Genomic DNA, 16,829 nt, shown 5'->3' on the forward strand with positions numbered 1-16,829 from the left:
GAAGCACACTGGAAAAACAAATGGCTACTACTGGGGGGAAATATATATATACAGTGCGGCAGGAAATTGCAAATGTGATACATAAATAAGAAATGTGCATCTTAATCTGACTGCTAGCATCCTCCCGAGAGGGAGTTCTAGGGCTGAATGATTTGACTGAATGTTTGGGCCACTTAGGGAAAGTGAAACTTTATAATTGCATTCTTAAAATGAATCACTTTTGTTGAGTTGCATCTCAAGACTTTAATAAATATACAAAGTGCTTAAATTTGCATCTTTTTGCCAATTTCAAATTTGTTTTAATCCTTATTCGTCTTTGACCCAAATATGAATGGGAGGCTAAAGATAACAATATAGAGTGGTACAGGGAGGATGGATGGGCAAACCGTGACTGTCTGAGGAGATGGAAACAAATGGAAAGGGACAGAGGGAGAGGCGTGGGTGATGCGGTCATGTGTGGACCCCCCCACCACCCCGCCAAAAAGGGCTGAGAGCAGCCTAATAAGACAAAAGACCAAGAGAGGAGAGCGGAGGGGGAGAAGATGAGACATCTTTTGTGCTTCAGCCAAGAAAATATATAGTCACGCTTGAAAGCTCAGCCGTTTTGACTGGCAGACACCGACGTAGCGGAACAATCCAGCTCTCCCTTAGGTGTCACACTTTTAACTGCCAACCTTGTAGGTATGAAGATGGCTTAATATTTGCACCATTAAACACACGCGGCGAGTATCTATATGAGCCTGGACCTTGGACCTCATGTCGAGCCTGACGCCCACACACCTTTGTCAAACCAACGGGCGGTGTTGTTGATTTAGCTGGACGTTTTGCAACGAAGGCATTGACATTTTTTATCTATTACTTATTTTCTTTCACCCACCAAAATACCCCACTAAGGCTGTCGTGGTTTGAATGCCAACATTTATCAATATATTAACTGCGGGAGGATAAATTACTGACACAAAGCATATAAAAGATGAATCAGAGGAATTTGCTTGACACGCCTGTCCCATACGCCCAGGTTACTCATGGGAGGCGGTTGCAAAACTTGCCCTTGGGCCAGTACAAAAAAGCAGACTATGCAATAACCTGTGCCAAACTTTATTCCCTTCCCTTCTCCACTACTTTCCTTGCCCTGTGGCTTTGTTCTCTGTTAGCTACTGAGCATAGCGGCAGTGCAACAGAGCATTCATGAAGCCAGGAAGAACTCTCAACTCTCAGGAAGTGCAGGTATTCCTCTTGGATAGGCACACGGTGGGTTTTCACTCTGTAAGCTAGTTTGAAATGCAGCGTCAGTTCAGGGAATGGGAAGGGTGAAGCCGTACTTTCAATTAGTTTCTTTCTGACATAAAGGAGATGAACAAGAATTGCCTGTCTGGGGTTTAACTTCTTAAGTGGTCTATAAAGGCCCAGATGTTCAGTGCTTGGAGTTTTATCTACCATACTATAGAAAGTCTGCAATTTCCCAGGGGGAAGAAGGAGTAAAAAGAAATAAGTGAATAAAAGGCATTGCTATGACTAAGAACTATTTGTAGTAGATGTTTCCATAGGAATAAATGGAGAGCACAAATCACAACTAAATTGTCTTCTATCTAGAATAGCAAAAAAAAAAAAGAAAAACCCTGAAACAATTAGTGATCATGTGTGGGTGATTATAGAAGCACAGATGTCAATCAAATGAAAATGAAATTATTCTGTTTTTTCAGATGATCCAATAAATAACATAGATTGTGGTACTTAACAGTGAACTGACAGCCCAAGCTCTGGCCGTGGTTAAGGACAATGGACATAACCATGCCATGCAATATACAGTACCTGGAAGCAGTGCATGATGGGAAGGGATAGATTAGACACATTAAACCTGTGCTGCCAAGTTAAGTTACCTGTTCAATTCATTATCTTGGCAATTAATACCATTTGGAGCTCCAAAAATATTCTATACTGTCAGAGGATTACAGATTTAAAACAAAGAATCCCATTCCCAGCTCATTTCTCCAGGTCGCATACTCCCAAAAGATTAGGTAATACTGACATGGTAAGTGGGTGAGAGAAAAACAAGGTAATCAGTGACTCAACAAGCAAAGACTAGTCTAGAATAATCTCAATTCCCAGGCAAAAACTTGAGACCAAAATTCTTTCGGAACATGGGCCCAGTTGGCTTACCCCAGCCGCACTGCACTGGTCACAAGCTGCACTTGAAAAACGCCGGTGCTTGCTTTGAACTACCTCTGTTCATTCGGTTCACCCCCGCCCCACATTCCACAGCCTTCTTAGGCCTCCCGCTCACATGCTTACATAAACTTTCTCAGCACAAGCCCCCCAACCCAACCCCACCACATTCATCTCTCTCTCTCTCTCTCTCTCTCTCTCTCTCTCTTTCTCTCTCTCGGCCTGGGCAAAATGCCTAGAATTCCTGCACTACGTTGCAGAGCCGGGTGAATTCAGAGAGAAGCCCCCGAACTGCAGCTCCACATTTCCCCCAGCAGCTAAAAATCACATTATCTCAAAGTTTCCCAGACTTCTCTGAGCTGCAAGATCGGCCTTTAACCAGTTTCAACCTGGCGTCCCAATTTTGGGCATATCATTGTAGGGGGGGTGATAATAATAATAACCAGAGACTAGTGCAAAACTAAAAGATCGCTGTGAGCTTATAGATGAGCTTGTAGAATAGATGGTAGTAATTCATGAACCCTGAATGAATGGCGTGACCATGAATCTGGAGTGTGGTCCGAACCCAAATAAAGAAACGTCTCTTAGTCTGATTTAGCCACTATATAAACAGTTATTATATGTGATATAAGCATTTTCTTCTGTGATAATACCAAATACCATGTACTGAAAGCGTGACCAAATGCTGTCCTTTATTACGATGATAAATACATGGCTATAGTGGTGTGTACATTTTCAGTGAAGTATGATAACAAGGTGGTGTTGTTTAAAGGGCAACACTAGGAATCCACGCCTTTTGTTGCAACAATTTCTCATGTGGAAAGAATCTTAAGCTGGCATTTTAGTTTTATTGCATTTAAGTTGGCATTACTGTATCTATGAGCTGCAATGTCTATGGCTATGAACCGAATTGCACAGTAAAATACGGGGTGTCAATTTAACTTACGGAACATTAGTGTTCCATTTTTACACAGTTTGAACAATGGCGTGCATTGTTGTGTTTTATAGTCTCATAGGGGGTTACATACAGTACATGTTATGTTAGCTCTGGGAGATAATCAAACAGATGTAAGTTGCGTTAACACACGGATCGCAACGAAAGCCTGTCCATCTTATCTTCTTCAATATACTGGACAAACAATTATGGGCCACTGTGGTGGCCAACTAGCACTGCCATTTCCACTTCACGCATCACTGTCTTTTCTGTATGTTATCACTGTGCGGCGGGGGTGGGGGGAAATTGTTATCAACAGCTGGCTTACTGGGGGGAAATGGTACTTTACACAAACTGAATCATTTCACCAGCTTAAGTTAACAGTAGTGGAGAGTTATTTGAGGAGCTCTGCATATCAGCCTAATCTTATTGTCTAAAAGAGGAAGCTTAAAAAAAAGAGAGAGCGGGGGGGGGGGGGGGGGGGCTCCACAGCTTACAATGCATTATCAAATGAGCAGCTATTATTCACAGTAGATAGCAGTGCAACTGGAATTAAATAATTGATTGAATTGAAGTGAGCAGACAGGGAAGAAAACAAAATCTTGAATGAATGAATGATTGAATGAATGAATGAACGAGAGTGATGCAATTAGCTATTAGAACATGCCTGATGTTCCCGTTTTTTTTATTTTTTATTTAGCCCATTAATTCCAGTTGAAGAGACCAAATGGGACCTACCCAGACAGCCTCCATTGCCATTGGGGCTGTGTTATTTCAAATGCCTTTGAACAGGCCCTCAGCACTTTAATATCCCGTTATTATTTAGAAGCAGTCACCTCCTGGCCCCGCGGAGCTCTGCCAACTCCACTGATAACAATGGCGGTGACACATGGTCTGTCTTCCTTGATTTCACATTTTTTGTGAAGCTGCCCTTCCCCGAAGAGCGGTTTGCGGACACAGACCTGACTGTATTCATGTCACAGCTCATTTTGGCTTCAGTGGCAAAAACGAACGGGAGAAAAAAGCCATTTATCCAGAGATATAAGCTTCTTTGAAATGTAGGTCCCCTGCTTATTCTCAAGGGTCCATTCTCAAAAAGACATAAGGCTGATTCTGTCCCCTGTCTAGCTTGAAAAGAGCTGCTGGGGGTTACATTAGTGATACTATATTTAGACATTTAGACATACAGTATGGCATAACAATGAGTAACTGGCCACAGTTCTGACCAATACTATGTGTAGACTAGAGAGGAGAATATATCCCACAGGATGCCACAACACAATGTTGAGGAGAGGACATGTCATCTCCCTTGAGCTCTGTGTGGCAGGTGTCAACTTTGCACAGGTTACATTTGATGGGCTTCCTTCAATGCCTTGCCAGAGAGAATGCGCTGCCGACTGTGCAGCCTGACAGCACCGCAAAACCACACAAGGGACAAGATGACTGGCAAAGTCAATCAAAAGTAGCATCCGTCTTCATGTGCAAGTGTTGGACTCAACACAGTTGTCTCTCACATCACCACGGGACTTATGTACCTTTTCATTTGATGGCCAGTCGGTTGTACTTTCAGAGTCAATGCATCATACTGACACCATCGAATAACCAATGAGCTAAGCTTCATTGAATTACAGGATCCACATCAGAGCAACGAGCCCCCATTCCAATTGAGGTGACAAGAGGAAAGTAATTCACATCAGATCATGTTTTTTCTTTTTTCTTTCTTTCTTTTCTGCAGGACACTGTTACCCTTGTGGTTGGAATAATGTTATAGAGACTATTTCACTATTCAGAAAGAAGTATTGTTAGGAAACAAATTACTGCACGCTTGACTTTAATGTTCAGGATACACCTTCACTCGCTGTAGACTGAAACTTCTCAAAAAGATAGTTTGTCTCCCTGAGGTTGACACAGATCTATCTTTAATGATGGCTTCATTCTTTCAATATTTCAATTCAATTAGGCTGCTGCCTCTCTCTCTCTCCCATCGTTCTTGTTATTCTCCACTGTAATACCAGTAGTGATGCCTTCAAATGATAAAAGTAAAGTATGTTATCAGCTTGAACTAGAACTGAAGACATTGATTTGACTATAACTGTCAAGCATGGAGATGTATTCCTCTGTATTCCTGTAATGTTTTTGTTGCTTTCATTTCAAATATAATGATGACTTTGATTCAGTCAAATGATTAAGCCTTTTTGCTCGAGAATCTCTAGACCCTACTCTGGTTTCACTCAAGCACACCAAAAAGCCACCATATGCAACAAAAGGACCATGTTCATAGTGTGTCAGCCCCCAGGACGAACTCTCTACAGGGGTAATTAGAAGTAGCTTGATAAGTCTGAGCCCTGATAACTTTTAACTGGTCGTCCTCCATCTCGCTTGCGTGCACATTGCACAACGATGCCAACTTGAATCTAGTCCACATAGAATATTGTTAATAATGTAGCCAAGCTGAAACCACAAGCCACCACCATGTCATGTCAAAGGAGCAGTAACATCAGATTTTTATTTATTTAACAAATTGTGCAAAGTTGCATCAAATATTGCATGTCCAGCATAACGGAGTTCATGTTAAGCTAATGTGCAACAAAAAGGAGATGAAGGAATAGTGTTAAGGAGGTGTATTTGCAATGGGTTCCCTGGCCACATTTCCAATGTTGTTTTTGTTTGTTTGTAAATGTATTCTGAAAATAAGGTTGGTGAGGGTATGTATTATATCTCAAGTCATCAACCATACATTTTGAAGCTGATGGGTAGTTTAATAGCAAGTGTTGACTTGTGGAGATATTCGTTAGTCACCTTTGTGTGCAAAAGGGATTATTTCGTTAATTGATCCAAAAACCAAAGAACTGATGGAAACCCATGACAGAGGTGACATAGAGGTGTAGTACTCTATTACTGTTGAGATTAAGGGTTTAAATCCCTGTTGAGGGACCCTTGTTTCAGTGTATTTGGTCAAAGTCCCACTCACTTGAGACATGAACTTTTCATTTTGTTGCTTGAGGTTAGGGTTATGTTTAGTGACTCTCTGACCGGCAGGCTGGCTGACAAGCTGTCTGCCTGCCTCTGCCGCAAGAGTGATATTTCTGCCATTTCTTTAAATGAGATTTTATGTAACGGTCATTTTCCCTTCAAGAACTCCAGCTTTCTGGATCCTATGAATACTAATGGTTCAAGGGGTAGTGGGGTACATTAAAATGTGCAGTGTTCTTACACCACAGCTGAACTATTTTAGTCGTTCAATTCCAAATCTCTCAACATTACAAAGACATCGTACAAGTGTATCATTATTAAGACACCATAGCTTCAATTACATGCATTAGCATGACAAAAGTTAACATGCAATTAAGTATGCCATCTGCACGAGGCACCTTTACAGGTTTCAGAAAAAGAACCTAATGGGCTGAGAGGACAACAAACTTTTAACTAGGGAACGTGTGCTTTTCATTTACCAGCCTACAATCAACTTTGGCCCTCTGCACATTCCTGGTCCCGTCTCCCCAGCAGCGGCATTCAAGCAGAGACTATTTGAAGTCATGTGCCACTTTGCACTCACAGTCCCAGCTCAGGCTTATGGGACGAAAGAGGCAAATTGGGAGGGGGGTACTTGGTTCTGGTCGATAACACCTGACACTTGAAGACACAGGCCATCGGTTAACACAAGGCCTGTGTTTCTCATCCTGAATACCACGAGCAACGAAACAAGCAAACCCAGACCATAAACTGCATACCTCTTTTATCTGCCATCTCTAAGGGTCAGCTTACCTCAATAGTGGGGACAGAGGGAGAGAGCAGGGTGGAAAACCTATGCTCACTCACACCATCACATGCTGACATTATGCATCTGACCATTTCATTTTTGCTTTCACAAAAGATCTCTTTCACAACGTGGCTAATGACTCCAAGTAAAAGGGCGACCGTGCATACATTATCTGCCAGAGGAAAGGCCAGTGCGTGCATTATCTAATGACCATCTGTGTTCAATCTAGAATGAATACACGAGCACACGAGCTCGCCATCCGCGCTAGACAAAAGTAATTCAAGTCTGGAGAAGACTATTGACGACCTAAACAGCCAATAGTTTCATCATGTTAGGATCGATCAACTCATTTTGCAGAGACGGACATTATGTGAACCTGAAAGTGATACTGCCTCATAGCAGAAATCACGCATTCCTTGCAAATAGCACTCACATCATTTGCATTGACTTGCTTATGTCTTGAATGTGAAAAACTACAGGTAATGTACCTTGCTTTGTCTTTCACTTTGAATAAAGCACAGTCCAACGGTGTCCCTGCATCATCCTATCCTCGCACAGCACTCCAATTGGCCTTGTCTGCTTACAGCAATAATGGTGAAACGCATTCTTTCTTCTGAAGCACTTAGTGGAAGGAAAAATAAAGTAAATGTATTCCATACTAATTTTGTAGCCGAAAGTAAATGTTCCCAAGAGTTGAGCAGCGTAAATGCTGTTCTTTATATATAAATGATATATGGAAAAACAAATGAATCAGTTGTTTGTTCACTTCCCCCTGAGTCCTTTATCAAATTAAGAACACAATTCTGTGTGCTGCTTTTTGTGCTGCTTTGGATTCATCAACCAACTTAGCAGCAGACCTTGTTACCCTCTATGTACGACAGGGCTCTTATTAGTTCAATTTCACTAACAGCAGAAGCCTCAGCGTGCACGCAAAGCACAGAATGAAGTAGTGTGATCTGAGTTCTCGCCATGGTCAATGGGAGATCAGAAGGCCAGGGCCAGCAAGGCGAGAAGAAGACAAGCAGCTGTGTGACATCCTATGTCGCACGTTATCATTTAAAATGTGGCTGCTCCTATCTTGTGACCAGAAAATGTACGAGCTCCTGCATGTGTGGACAGCCACACCACGTCTGCTCTTTCAGTTTCTATTTTCTTGTTTTATTCTATTGTTATTCTTTTACTGATATGAATTGTAGCTTTTCCGAGTTATTTGCAAAGTATACTATTATTTTGATATATTGTTTTAAATTATATATAATTTGATACATGCTACGATTTTTCGCACTTCAGCTGTGTACAAGTGAAAAGCTCTGACAAGATTTGCACAGTCTGTGTTCCCTATCAAATTTAACTACCTTGAAAATAATGCCAACTCCGTTTTAATTTGCATTTAGAGGAATATTCAGACAGTGTCTGAATGAAGAGTCATGTGCATTGAGAAACCTGTCAGGCTCTAAACTGCAACACTATAGTGTACATGCTACATGTTTTCATTATGAATAAGCTGTGTGCCAAATCATCGCTGATCAGCCCTAAAAAAAAATAGTAAACGGACTGTAGCCTAACAACACAGTAAAGCCGTTACCGAACGAACGTGTTCATGTTAACACTGTTTGAAGTTAGGCTAAATTAAAAATCTGCTTTTACTGTGTGACAGATAGGAAGTTAGAAAATTCTCAGAAGTTTAAATAATAGGTTGGTATTACCATATAATAGTCAATCTCTCTCTCTCTCTTCCCAATTTCTCCTTTATGTTGTTTTGATTTTTTGGGATCTATGCTTTTTAGAAGGCTCTGCACAGCCAGACCCCTCATCAGCCTCCTCAGCATGATGTGCTTCACATATTACCAGATAGTTAGGTCAAAATTACATATTTGTTACTAAAAAGTACTTAGAAATTACTGTGCAATTTAACCAGTTACCATGTCATTATCCTTATTTCAGCAGTGTATGCTGAAGAGCCAAGAGAACAGAGATGTCTGTGGCAGGGTTCGAGTTAGGTTAACTCTAACCCTACAGGGACAGACTGGGACAGCATTACAGTATTTTCTGTCAGCTTTTTCTTACTTGATGTCGATCGGTTCAACACACATGCATGGGTTCAAGGTTATTGGTGTCAAATAAACCAACCTCAGCCCTACCTCACTCCTTCCCCATGTTAAAATGTTCCCAAGTTTAAGGTGCGAGTGGTTTTTTTCCCCCCTCTCTTCATGCACCACGTTTCCATTTGTTTCCTCCTTTTAACTAGTTTTAATGCATTTTGGTTAAGATTCACAAGGTGCAGCTGCAGCGACACAGCAGCCCCTTGGAAATATAGTGGGGTGTGCACCCATGTTTTTCAAGCTCCCCTCCTTGCAAAGTAATCCAACCAAATGCATGGTAGGTCCAACCTCACACAACCCCTGAAGAACCCCACCCAGAGAAACCATAGGCACGGAGGGCACCGTCACCTTAGCTGTGTTTTGGCCTTCTGACCAGCCCGGTACATGATCCAAACTAAAGTAACAGAGCCCCACCCAGGAATATCCTGTCATTGTGACTCCTGATAAATCTCTTAATAACGGCCTTAAGAATGGAGGTCAAGGCAACAGAGCAAGCATGCTCGCCTGTGACGGTACAACGCACATATAGGGAAGTGTTTCATAATATAAATGGCTGCTAGTTATTTGTCGAATAATAGCATTATACCATCTTTTATAGTTTATACCAAACAAATTGTTTGTTTGATTTCCATCAAGATTCAGCTAGACCTTACCCGACCTTTCCCAGACAACTTTGCAGGAATGCACAACCAAAACTATATTCCTTGCAAATGTCAGCCAGCATTAGTGTAATTAAGTGAGCCAGTATGGAGAAACTCGCTGCCTAAATGGAACAAAGTGGAAACTGAGGCAATTATAGTTGAGAGCTTCAAAGAGAGCACTCGCCATGAGTCCCAAACCTTAATGTTGGAGCATCTCTTTGCTCAAAGCACACGTTCTAATCAGGAGCCAACAAGTGAACAGTCAACACAGAGAGACTGAGAGAGCACACTGAGGGAGACTGGGGGAGTTCCACAGGCCTTGCAAGAGAGGAAAGGCATCCATTCACTGCAACTACATTTATCAGAGAGAAGAGGACCGTTTCCCCACAAACTTTATAATGATTGCTTATTGTATTCATTAAAAGAACTTCCACTGATTCTTAATTAATAATCTATTATATCCACTGATTAAAAAATAAATAATAATAATAATAATAATTAGTGAGTGAAATTGACACTTCCAGCCTTGTTGTGCATGCTAGATATATGCAACTTTGTGGTTACAAAAAGCTTATGTATTATGCATTAAGTTTCACCGCCTCATTTAGACATTAAATATGTATACTGCAGAACAGAATTTAATTTCAAACTGAGGGGGAAAAACTGACGTTAAGCCACCCAAGTATGTGGTTGCTAAGTAATAAAAAAGAAAAGATGGCAGCTCGCCAGGTCTAAAACATCCAAGGAGGCTGATCGTTAGCTTTTTGTGGCAGGAACTGTTGGAATTCCACACTACTTATTTGGAGTCCCTGGCACAGGTGTTAAACGGTTCTGGGCAGCTGAGCAAGAACTAATACATTTTCTACAAGATCCTTCAGAGCCATCAAGTGAATCCTTCCATCTGTACGGGATCAAAAAGTTTGTTCTACTTAGACACAACTTGATTAAAAAAGAAAAAGCATGCAATTTAAAAAAAGACGCTGAGTCAAACAGATTTGTCTTTCTCCAAAACTACAGCCAAAAGTGCCTGCAATGAATATGAGTGTTGGTTGCGAGGATGGGTGCTGTGGTGGTGTTGGCGCGCGTGTGTGCGTGTATGCGCAAGCATATGCGCGTGTGTGTGTGTGTGTGTGTGTGTGTGTGTGTGGGGGGGGGGGGGGTTGAGGTGAATTTGAAATAACTCAGAAATCCTCTTAGTTCCTCAGCAGTGTGGAATGTCTATTGCAGGTCTGAGAGAGACAGCTGGCCCATCTGTTCCTGCCATCATTTCTCTCTCAAAGAGCAAAAATGAATGGAATCAGGAACCTCACTTGTCCTCCCAGAAGCTGCCCTCTTCCCCACACATGCTGTTTGAGTAGATAAATCTCAGACAAGCGAGAAAACAGTAATTTCAAACTAATGGGTGCCCATTTGACATAGTGAATGATTCACGATAAACAACAAGAACTTTAAAAAAAAATAGCAGCTTTTGCATATTAAAACTGAGGAAGTGTGTGAGGCAACTCACCCGTCTCTTCATCAATGGTGAAGATGCCCAGGCCGGATCCGTCCCGGATGGAGTACCGAATCTCTCCGTCTCTCCCTTTGTCCTCATCTTGAGCCGTCACCTTCATCACAGATGTTCCAATGAGCGCATCCTCTTTTATAAATCCCTTATCCACAAATGAGGCAAACAGCGGTCTGTGAAGATTCTCGTTGACATCCACCACATCCACCTCGACGAAGCAGGTTGAGGACAGAGACACGGGTTTCCCTTTGTCCTTGGCCTTAGCCGTGAGATTGTATACCTGCCTCTTCTCATAATCTAGGTTCTGCACGATCCGCACCGCGCCGCTGATTTTGTCCACCTCGAAACACCCATCTCCGTTGTCCGTGAGACTGTAACGTACCTGGCTGGATGGCCCAACATCAGGGTCATGAGCCTCCAGCCACATAATCACAGTGCCAATTGGCAAGTCCTCCCTCACCTTCACCCGGTAATTGGGAGGAACAAATTTCGGTGGATTGTCGTTAACATCCTCAAGGCTGATTTTCAGCAGCACTGTGGACACTAGTTGAGGCTCACTGACAGCCTGGTCTCGTGCTGCAACCTTTAAAGTATAAACAGGATGTAGCTCACGATCCAGTGGCCTCTTCACCGTCACCACGCCACTCTCCTCATCAATTGTGAAATGATCCGTACCGGCCAAAATCGAATACCTGATGACTCCATTATCCCCCTGGTCCTTATCTGTGGAATCCACCTGGATGACTTCCGTACCCACAGGCGTATTCTCGCTTATCTCAATTGAATATACGTCTTGCAAAAACTGAGGGCTGTTGTCATTTGCATCCAAGATCTTAACATCCAGGAGGCGTGAGGAGGATTTCTGAGGTATGCCGAGATCGTACACTGTGATGTTGAGAGTGTAGTGGTCCGTCGTCTCCCTGTCCAGAGGAGCATGGACCATGAGCCAGCCACTGTCCATGTCTACAATGAAGCGACTCTCTGTGTCGCCCCCTGAAATGACATAGACGAGTTTCCCATTGAAACCGCTATCTGAATCTGTGGCGCTTAAATGCACAATCCGCGCCCCAACTTGGAGGTCCTCTTTAACTTCAATGACACTCGGAAATGACTCTGTGAACTGGGGAGTGTAGCGGTTGACAGAGTGAATGTCCATAAAGTTATCCTCTGGTTCCATTTGTGTGTGGATCTTGCTGCCTTGAAGCAGCTTCTCTGCCAGCATCGTAGCGACGCCGGTGTCGATACATTTCAATTGGACAGGCTTCCGTGCTGTGATGACAGTTATATTCATGACCATCGGCTGAGTTTCGTGTTCGCCGTCGCTGGCAGTGATGAGCAAACTATGAGAGGACACTTTGGCCGCCTCTCCCTCGCTCAGCGTCTGCTTCAGTGACAGAACGCCTGAGTTGGCGTTGAGCTCGAACAAGTCGAGATTGTTCCCGGAATTGATTTTGTATCGCACAAGCTGAAGCTCGTCGGCATCTATGGCAGACACCGTGGTTATCTGTTCTTCCACGCCATGATCTCTCGGCACGGTGACCTCGCAGTCCACATTCTCAAACAGGGGTTTATTATCATTCAAGTTATTTAGCGTCACAGTGACCAACGCCTCCACCTCTCGGCGGAAGGGGGAACCCCAGTCCGATGCCCTGACTCTCAGATTGTAAATTCTTGGCATCAGCTCATAATCCAGGACCTCAGAGGTGCTGATAACGCCAGAGAAGTAGTCTATGACGAACGGCTGCGGGCTCACGTTGGTGATGCTGTAGGTCACATAGCCATTCTCGCCCTTGTCCACGTCAGTAGCTTTGACCGTTAACACGCTGGTCCCTGTGGGTACGTTTTCATCAACACTGGCCTTGTATGATGTCTGCTGGAACTCGGGTGCGTTGTTGTTCACGTCAGTCACATCGACGATCACTTTAGTGGCTGCCTTATTATCACTGGTGATAACGTCAAGCTCAAATCTGGATGACTGGTCAGCGTTGATGGGGCCTGTTGTGGTGATTAAGCCGGTGTCTGGGTTGATTGCAAACCGGCTCTTTTCAGGCTTGTGTCTAAAACTATACTTCAGCTGTGGGTTCCTGGGCAAGGCGGTTACCAGAGTAACAGGTGTGTGAAGAGGTGCAAACTCGCTGAGGTTGACCCTGTAAACGGCCCTTTCGAACTGCGGCGGGCCCACTCTAAACTGCGGGGATGTGACGTGTACCACTTTGGCAGAGGAGAACTTGGGTGGGCTCCCCTTGTCCTTGGCCTGCAGAGTGAGGTTGTATCCAGACGGCTGGCTGTCCCAGTCCACATCCTTCACCGCTTTGATTTTATACTCCTTGCTCCCAGGGCTGGTTCTCACTGCCTTGAACTGCTGCAGCTGGTCACCACCCACTATGCTCAGCGACGCTATCTCCCCATTTGGTCCCTGGTCATTGTCCTCCACTGTCACAATGGCGTAGGTGGGGTCGCGGTCGGTGTCCGACGGGGCCAGGGTGACGGCCGTGATCACAGGTGCATGCTCGTTGGCCTGCTCCACCCTGACCGTCAGCCTGGCCATGCTACTGAAGCCACTGCTCCCATAAAGCTTCATCCCCCTGTCCACCGCCAGTATCTCCAGGTCATACAGCTTGGTCTCCGAATAGTCCAGCTTCCCAGTCAGCGTCACCACGCCGCTGGTGGGATGGACGGCGAACATGTCCGTCCACTCCCGGAAACTGTAATAGTATTCCCCGTTAGTACCGATGTCCGCGTCCGTCGCCGTGACTTTGGCGACGCTGGCGCGTATGGCCGTGTTCTCGGGCAGCGAGATGCTGTACGAGGTCGGCGAGAACAGGGGCCTCAGGTCGTTGGTGTCCAGTACCTGAACTTTAACCCTGGCACGAGTTTCAATGTTAGAAACCCTGTCAACGGCTTTGACAGTGAGCACGTAGTGGTCTCGAACCTCCCGGTTCAGAATGGAGGTGCTGCCTCCTTTGGTCCGTATCCGTAGGAAACTGAAATCGCCCAGAAGGTAGTCCTCGGCCTTGAAGAGGTTCTCGTTGTCCCCACTGACGATTTTGTACCTTATCTCCCAGCTCGGGTCTGTGATGTAGATGCCCATCTTGTCATGACTCTCCAAGTAGGTCTTAGCAGCAGAGTTTTCATATATGGTGGTGTTGTAAACAGAGTAGGTGAATTGCAGAGGGGAGACCGTCTCCAACCCGTGGTTCGCTGTGCAGCCGCAGAGGAGCTGGAGAAGCAGCACCAGCAGCCGATTCAAATCTTTCCCCATGTTCGTACCGTGATTGTAACAGAACCACCTGCAACAGAATGGAAAGATACGTCAATACTTGAAATACAATGCTTTTGCAGTTTAGCCTATATGTGAAAAGGGGCTTTTCAATATGGTTATATAATAGGCTACTTTAAAACACACCGCTAGGGAATTCCAAAGGCCTGAGCAATGAATAAAACATATGTTAATTACTACTAATTAGGTGCACACGCACATGCCTAATAAGATTATGAGAAATTATAAGCATGTGTGATTACCATCTCCTACTCAGCTAGTGGAGATAAGAGCTGCAAAAACCTTATTATAGTCTTTGCTGTAATTTCCCTGGACTCATTTAAATGCCATGACAAATGATTGAATTGGAGTCTGTGCGGCTTTCAATTCTACTGTGGTATATCATATTTAACACTAACTGTCAACTATGTGCATTTAAAACAGTAGTACAACCTCATTGAAACAAACACCAGCCTCTGGAACTGAGCACCCCCCCATAATAAGAAGAGAAAACAAAGTGTGGTGATGTGAAAAGAGACATGGGCCTACCGGTAATAGCATTATTTTAATTTCCTTGGATGAGCGCAACTAACTCAAATACATTTCATTGTTTTAAACATTTAATTCTCCCATCACAGTGAATCCAACAGAAACTCATAACACAGAAATTAGAACTGTTATTATAGGCTATGCATATGTCGCTCTTTATAATCAGTTGGTATTGTAATATAAACCAAATATGCCCCCCCACATAGACATCCATGATCCATGCCATGCTGCTAGGAAAGATCCTAGCAACCTAGACTCCTAGAGTACTATAGTAAAGCTGAATGGACGTGCAGAATCTCATTGGTTTATTACCAGGACGGTGCTAAAACAAACAGAGCGGCTGCTTCCTGTGTTCCCACTGAGCTATTATTAAGGAGAAAAGCACTATCTGGGGAACATTAATAAATAGCCTATATTAAAACAAACATATTAGCGCGATTCAACTGTGGGTGGGTTATGAGTAAAATAGTGTTTCAAAAACGCAATATGTTAAAAAGAAAATAGGCTATAGGCTACATTAAACGTTTTAAAATAAAAGTTTAGTCTACTTTTGTCAGGTAACATAACCGTATTTGAGATTAATTAAGTAGGCTACAACTTAAAGTTCGCCCAAAATAATTTAGAAACTGACTAACTGAGACAAGAATGACCCTAGCCTACAGGTAGCCTACTATTAGCCTACAAACCGAAACGCTATACATTGCCTCTACAGTCCATTTGAAATGTGAAACTAGCCTACATCTCAAATTGGGAAGGCAAGTTATCTCGACTCTAGATTAGACCGTTCCGGCTCGACCACCGTCGAGAATCCGTTACTTGTGTTTACAAATGCTGAGAGTGAAAAGTGATTTTTATGCAAATCTGTGCTTCCAGACTCATTTTTCAACAACCCCATCCCCCAACTCTGCCGGTCTGCCCCCATTCACTTCAAGGAGCCGTGTGGCAGCCGTGCGTGCGCCAGCCGCCAGATGCAGATTGTGTTAAAAAAGAACAAGGAAAACCGCACATAACGGCGCAACATAGCCTATACTCCAAAATAAACATTCTGCAGCCTGGACAAGCCCAGCTCCAACTCGAATGTTATGAAAACATTGGTGGAATGTCCCGGGATTTACTTTAAAATCTTAAAAAGAGCTAAACTTCCATAAAGATAAAGCAAAGAAGCGGAGCTTCTTGCAGCAGCGCACAATAGCCAACGGCTACGTTTTTACGGACCTATCGCAAGTTCGCAACTTTTTACGCCTCTCAAAATTCCCAAAGCTCGCTTTACTATCGTCAGAAAACACTGCAAGGAAAGCACAAAATGTCGTACATACCTATTCTGTCATTAATGTCACGGATTAGGAGGTTTTTCATGTAGTTTGTGGGATCCAAATCTCGGCATGGTATAACACTACGTGGACTCCTCTCTCCGCTACTCCATCCACATCCTTCCTTCTCCAGTTCTCCTCTCTCCGACTCGTTCCCTTCATGCGCCCCCCTTCTTTCACTCACAATGTGACCAGTATCTATCCGCGCTGCGCACGCCCGGATCTACTTACTGCTGGCATTTCTCTCTCTCTCTCTCTCTCTCTCTCTCTCTCTCTAAACTATTCCAGCAGCACATGGTCCAGCATTGTATAAGTATTATTATTATTATTACTCTCTCTCTCTCTCTAAACTATTCCAGCACATGGTCCGGCATTGTATGTATTTATTTATTTATTTGTGTAATTATATCATTAGTGTTGTGTGATTAATTATTAGGCAAAATAATCACTTTCTGATGTTTGCCAGTTGTTTGTATATAGGCTAGGAGGATATAATATTTAGACACTTATGATTTCCGTAGTCCATGTGATGATCCCATATCCCAGCCAGGCATCAAACATGACCTGTAGCCTACTTCCACCGCTGAGCCTTGGGAGTGTG

The 16,829-nt window shown here is 43.6% G+C and overlaps 1 protein-coding gene across 2 annotated transcripts in view; it reads right to left on the minus strand.

The window, feature by feature from the left end:
• Positions 1–16,367, minus strand: part of fat1a (FAT atypical cadherin 1a) — a 91,570-nt gene extending 75,203 nt beyond the window's left edge. For both annotated transcript variants that reach the window (XM_080759753.1, XM_080759752.1), the window contains exons 1-2: positions 16,235–16,367; positions 11,111–14,400 (exon numbers count right to left, since the gene is read on the minus strand). In XM_080759753.1, coding sequence (XP_080615879.1) covers positions 11,111–14,372 — 3,262 coding nt within the window. In that variant the 5' untranslated portion in view covers positions 14,373–14,400; positions 16,235–16,367. The remainder of the gene's footprint in view (positions 1–11,110; positions 14,401–16,234) is intronic.
• Positions 16,368–16,829: the final 462 nt, after the last annotated feature.

Source organism: Protomyctophum bolini, assembly GCF_963924005.1.
Source record: "Protomyctophum bolini genome assembly, chromosome: 3".
Classification (NCBI taxonomy): Eukaryota; Metazoa; Chordata; class Actinopteri; order Myctophiformes; family Myctophidae; genus Protomyctophum; species Protomyctophum bolini.